The following is a 6,230-nucleotide window of genomic DNA, read 5'->3' as shown; positions in this document are numbered from 1 at the left end:
GTTTGAACAGATGTTAATGTATTTGTCGAATTTTGTGACAGTCATTTATTCATCCACTTTCACAGAACTTTAGTTTGTTTAACTTACATGTTCTGACTTTAGTACCTGTATATAAAGTATAGATTTTATTTTAATTATAGCACTGATCATGGAAACCTTAAAGGGGAATCCAACCCAAATAAAAACTTGTTTTTATTTGGAAAAGAAAAATCAGACAAGTTGATAGGTGAAAATTTGAACAAGATTGGACAAACAACAAGAAAGTTATGAATTTTTAGAAGTTGTAAATATTGGTAATCACTATACCCATGGAGACTTCAAATTGGCCGCATATGGGATGTCATAGTGATGTAAGGCAAGGACTACCCTTTCATGTACTCCAATACATATTATGGCTAAAATGTCATTTTTCCCAAAAGTTTTATTTCAAATTATATTTTTCTTTCATGAGGACATAAGACAAAATACTACCTGGATTATATATAGATTACTGCCCCCGGAGAATAGGTACTTAGAAGAAACCCACAAATCACTGATAATAAAGTACATGGCCTATGGGAAAGTTGTCCTTGCCCCTTGTCATAATTTACTTACTTAGTTGCCAATTTGAAATCTACATAGTATTAGTGATCTCAATTTTAAAGCAGCTATAATTTTCTTATTGCTTGTCCGATTTCTTTCAAACTTTCACCATTCTGTTTGATTTATTTTTCTCCTTCCCAACACAACTTTTTATGGCCAAGGCTGGATTCCCCTTTAAGACTATTGTAAATTATGATTCTCTCAGCATATAAAATAGCAACAGGGGTACCTTAAATTTCTTGGAAAACAAAGCTTTTTGAGGGTCAAACCATTGTAAATGCGCATTTATTCTAAAGCTCTGTCACTGTTACTTGGTGTAACCTTATACATAAATATTTTTTCTGTACAGTACATTCTTGAAGTGTAAATTTCTGTATAAGTTGTTACATCGTTATTTGTATGTAAGATGAGTAGTGTCCAATGTTTTCAAAATAAAAGTGCACTTTTCCAAATGTTTCATTCAACTGGTCCAGACTTCAAATGTGACTGCCTAAAAATAAACTTTTTCAACAGGAATTTCAAGAAGACATGGTTATCCAAAACTGATTTGACAAAGTATTCAAAATGAATAGATAAAAATCAAATACATAATTGAGGATAAAGAAAAATATAGTTCATCTCATTTTCCGAACATTCCACGCTGCTTTCAGTCTGATTGAGTAAAAATATGTTGCAAAATAGTTGATGACATTCAGGGCGAGTATGAACACCCAGATATAATGAAGAGGGACGTCTGCAATCCGTCTTGTCTCTCCCGATGCGATGTATCGTTGATGAGCTGAATACTGGAAAGTCATTCCGAAGAAAACGCCTCCAAATCCAAAGATGGCGAGACCGAGATTATGTAAGCTCAGCATCTCTCGTTTATTTTTAGCAAGAGCGTTCAGACCGATGAGAGATACTACTCCACTCAGCATCCATGTGTATTGCCATGGTAACGGGTGATAGTCAGACGGAATGATCTTGAAGTGCGCTCCAGCAAACGTCAATAGTTGGATGAACACTACGGAGATGTTGATGAAGAGACATGTACGGAACTTGGACTTCAGTTGCACACTGAAAAAAGAAAGACATGAGAATATTTAAATTTGATTTTAAATCATTGAAATCATTCTAGTATAGTATTGAGTTTAGAGGATTTGCCTTTCCATTTGTTGGGCTATATTTGGCCATGAGCTTATGTCATTCTTTCAACGGTCCCTTAATATCCAGTTTATAATTTGAGCTTGTTTTCTTTTATTTGAATGGTGGTTATAAACCTAAAATGATTACTCAAGTAGCTCTGCCAAAAACGAAGTGGTGTGCACTACCAGAGGTACATGTAGTGTGCAAGGCTCATACAGTGGTACAATGCACTGGTTATTGTCGCCATGTACAGAAGTGAGAGATCGAGTTGCTTATATAAACAGATATAGAAAATTTTGGTCTGTACTTTTAGTGGTGCATTCATACATGTCTTGGGCCACCAATTTACAATGTCATGGTATAACCTTGTCTAGACAGCTGGCAGCCGTCTGTTTCGAGGAGTTTTTTAACATTTTATTTGTTATTCTCCTCATACACAGATGGCTTGCTATCGTGCAGCCACCATAGGTACTTGCAATGCAAAATCCCCCCGTCGGGGCTCTTCAATTTTTGTCTTTAATGAATAAAAATTTTGAAAATTAACGCAACCGAAATGCAAATAAATATTACCTCTTGGCATTAATTGCCAGAAAACGGGGAAAAATCAAGTAAAAAAGGAACAAAAACAGTGACTCTGTCAGTCTGTGTCGCGTGCACCTTACAAACTAGAACAAGAAAGATTATAACTATTTATGAATATTGGACAAGATGATTAAGATTTTATAAGACATATCTTATCTTATGAATACTACATTCCCATTTATTAAGCTCTCCAGCCTCAAGGAGCAACGCAGCGGACAGCCACGAGTACGGAGCCCGCTGGTCCCGGCCCGGGCCCCAACGCCATCCCGCCAGGCTCGATCGATGTCTACACTACTACAGCACTAAGCAGTTATTTGCGGAGTTGAGTTAATTAATGTTAAAAATAACATATATACCTTATTTTATACTGGGAAGCAACTTGTTCTCGATGTTGGAAATCACTGCCATCTGTACCTGCTGCTCGTGGACCCCCTTTGGATGACATAATGTGAAATTAAAGAGCAATAATTTAGGAAATATTGTAGCAGTATTTTAATTTATATCAGAAGATAGCACACGTTATAGATGGCGGCCGATTAACGTTGAGGGCGTGTGTCTTAGAGGAAGATCAAGGCCCGGGAGCGAGGAAGGAGGAAGAAGAAAAGAAAAAGAAGAAGAAAAGCAGAAGAAAGAAGAAGAAATAGAAAGAAAAGGGAGAAGAAGGAGATCGAAGAAGAAAAAAAGAGAGAGGAAGAAGGAGTAGAAGGAAAAGAAGAAGACCGGGGAGGATCATTGGCGGCCGAAGCCAAAAATTTTAGGGGGGGGCCACCACAATTTTTTGACAAGCAAAAAAAAAAATTGAGGGGGACACAGGCAAAAAAATTGACAAGCAAAAAAAAAAAAAAAGGTCATCAGCTTAAAATTTAGGGGTGGGGGATCGTCCCCCAACTCAAATTTAGGGGGGACACGTCCCCCCCCTTCCGCCGCATATGGGGAAGATGAGAAGAAGAAGACGGGAGGAAGGAGTAGGAGGTGAAGACTGGGGTGAAGATCCCTAAATAAAGACTGTACCAATAGTATATCCACGATCGTAGCAAACAATACAGAGGAGCATGCCAACCGCTCATTTTTTCTGGATTACCGTCGATGGGAACCTTCGACATGTTTTGTTGGGGGAAATTTAATGTATTGCATATTTCAAGATAAAGAGGCTACATTTTGATGATTGTTTATTATTGATAATCACAGTCCCCCCGATCCCCAGGTTTCTCCCTAATATTCTAGAGATTATATGGCACACCGCGTGTAGAGATCGTGTCTCTCAAAGGAGGTCATTATTGTGTGTTTGAAAGTTTGCGAATCAAAAAAAAAATCGTCTCCTTTGCTACTCCAAATTTCAAACATGTTTATTGAAAGGAATATTCTGAAACAGGATATCGGCCACATAAAAACTAAGACAAAAAATGTTCTTCTGTAAAAGATCAGATACACCTTGGTTGTTGCTATTGTCATAACAAGTGTAGCGCTTCTGGCAGTCTCACCTGCACTACCCGATTCAATATAGCAGCAGTGCTGACTACTATAAAATAATTATTCACAATAAATACCATTTATATAATCATACACGTTCATTGACCCTAAATGGCATTTGTAATTGATAATGTGACCCAAGACTTCTCGGTGATACTTGATTACCCCTATGTCTACTTTTTATAAACTATAAACTTTGAAAGTTATGACAGTAATTTAATAATTACCTCCAACATGGCCAAAGTTCGTTGTCCTTAATGACCTTTGACCTAGATCATGTGACCTGAAACTCGCACAGGATGTTATGCTAGATTGCTCTTATGTCCAAGTTTTACGAATCAGATAAAGTTATGATGGTAAGTCAACAAATACCCCAATTTGGCCAAAATTCATTGACCTTAAATGACTTTTGACCTTGATCATGTGACTTGAAACTCAAGCAGGATGTTTAGTAATATTTGATTACCCTTATGACAACTTCTCATGAACTAGGTCTATATTCTTTCTAATTTATGATGACATTTCAAAAACTTAACCTTAGATTAAAATTTCGACATTGACTCCCCCAACATGGTGTAAGTTCATTGACTCTAAATGACCTTTAACCTTGGCATTGGCGGCGGAAGCCAAAAATTTAGGGGGGAGCACCAAATTTTTTTTGACAAGCAAAAAAGCAAAAAAAAAGTTATCAACCAAAATTTTAAGGGGGGACCGACAAAATTTTATTGACAACAAAAAAAAAACAGAAAAAAAAGTTATCAACGACAAATTTAGGGGGAATCGTCCCCCACCTCAAATTTAGAAATTTTCGCCGCCTATGAACCTTGGTCATGTGACCTGAAACTCGGGCAGGACGTTCAGTAATACTTGATTAACCTTATGTTTAAGTTTCATGAACTAGGTTCATAAATTTTCTTAGTTATGTTGTCATTTAAAAAAAAAATGATAACCTTCGGTGAAGATTTGATGTTGACGCCGCCGCCGCCGCCGTCAGAAAAGCGGCGCCTATAGTCTCACTACTATATGCAAGTGAGACAACTGTATTTGGCATGAAGATACACATAATCAGTTGGCGGTGAATATCATATTGCATCAAAGGAATGTTCGCGTTAATCGTCTATCTATTCTCTTTTTAGGTCTATGATATAAATCATGCGTTGATCAGCCAAAACAATTCCAAACAATTGCAGTCGCATTCAAACGTTTATTGATGATTGGGAAAAAGTATCTTACGAAACACCAGTGACACAAAATACGAACATTTCAAACAATTTTCTTTCAAAAAGAAACCATAGCTACATTTTATTATCGTCTTCTTCGCGATACGAAATGATTTCAAGGTATCTTTAGGAATAAAGATATACATATACAGCAGAATGTAAACATCGAGTCAAATTATCTTTAAAAGCAACAATAAAACTGACACATAATTTGTCAAAAAAAAGGAAATGCAAACACCTTAAACTGAAATTAAACAGACATTTTATGTAGGACACATTCCATGAATAATGAAATTTTCAAAAACTTCAAATCGTGCAGATTAATGTGGTAGCAATATTTCATAAATAACCAACACAGAATAATTAAAATCATTGTACTTGTATTTTATTTAGAGATGATTGTTTTCTAAATCAATTTGAAAACTTACAAAACAAATATATAAATTGAAAGATGAACAGAAGACAAAAAAAATACCTCAAACACACAATGTGAAAGACTTTGTCTTGGATATCGTAAAAAAACATGATTTCATTAAAAACTTGATAAAACATCTTTCTAAAGTCAGCTAATAACACAGTATAGTCGGATCGACGACGACGACTACTACTGTATACTACATTACGAGAAGGAGGAGAGGAAGAGTGAATAAAGGAAATAAAATTGAAACCAATAAAAAGGGAAAGATAAGTAATTGAGAGGAGGGGATGATTGACAAACTGCAAACATTTCAGGTCACTCTTGATAATAAAAATGGAAAATCACTCGCGCTTCGCACTCGCATTGTCCATTTAATGCAACAAATATCCTGTTCATAAAGATTGCATGGCGCTTAAACACCAACTTACCTTAAATCACACAATGAGAGACAAACTGCAACCATTTCAGGTCACTATTGATAAGAAAAATAAGAAAAATCGCTCGCGCTTCGCGCTCGCATTGTCCAAAAAAAGATATCCTAATCAGAATAAGGATTGCATGGCGCTTAAAAACTTACCTACCTCAAATCACACAATGTGAAAGACTGTCTTTGGATATCGCAAAAAACATGATTTCATTGAGAACTTGATAAAATATCTTTCCAAAGTCAACACTATAGTTGGATCGACTATAAAAATGTCTCCCTTTCAAAAAGAATGTAGGAAAAATATTTCATGTCGCTCGTCGTACTTTCAATGTAATTTCATAATAAAACGGCGCTCGCATTGTCCACATGGGCGGAAATCCCAGGGGGACAGGGGGACGCGTCACCC

At 36.3% G+C, this 6,230-nt stretch overlaps 1 protein-coding gene across 1 annotated transcript; it reads right to left on the bottom strand.

Moving 5' to 3' along the window:
* Window positions 1–701: 701 nt before the first annotated feature.
* On the bottom strand, window positions 702–2,839 carry LOC121412671 (protein jagunal homolog 1-like). Its single transcript, XM_041605446.1, has 2 exons — window positions 2,646–2,839; window positions 702–1,638 (listed from the first exon to the last, which is right to left on the bottom strand). Exons 1-2 carry the CDS (start codon window positions 2,732–2,734, stop codon window positions 1,197–1,199), a joined length of 531 nt encoding a protein of 176 aa, XP_041461380.1. The 5' UTR covers window positions 2,735–2,839; the 3' UTR covers window positions 702–1,196.
* Between the last annotated feature and the right edge of the window lie 3,391 nt (window positions 2,840–6,230).

Source organism: Lytechinus variegatus, chromosome 4 (genome assembly GCF_018143015.1).
Source record: "Lytechinus variegatus isolate NC3 chromosome 4, Lvar_3.0, whole genome shotgun sequence".
Lineage (NCBI taxonomy): Eukaryota > Metazoa > Echinodermata > Echinoidea > Temnopleuroida > Toxopneustidae > Lytechinus > Lytechinus variegatus.
This window is presented reverse-complemented; position numbering and strand designations above follow the sequence as displayed.

Bases quoted from the DNA above. Each gene is read 5' to 3' on its own strand.
- LOC121412671 (XM_041605446.1), bottom strand. From the start codon at position 2,734: ATGTCATCCAAAGGGGGTCCACGAGCAGCAGGTACAGATGGCAGTGAT. The intron at 1,639-2,645 runs GTATATATGTTA...TTCTTTTTTCAG, and splicing joins GCTTCCCAGTATAAAATAAG to TGTGCAACTGAAGTCCAAGT.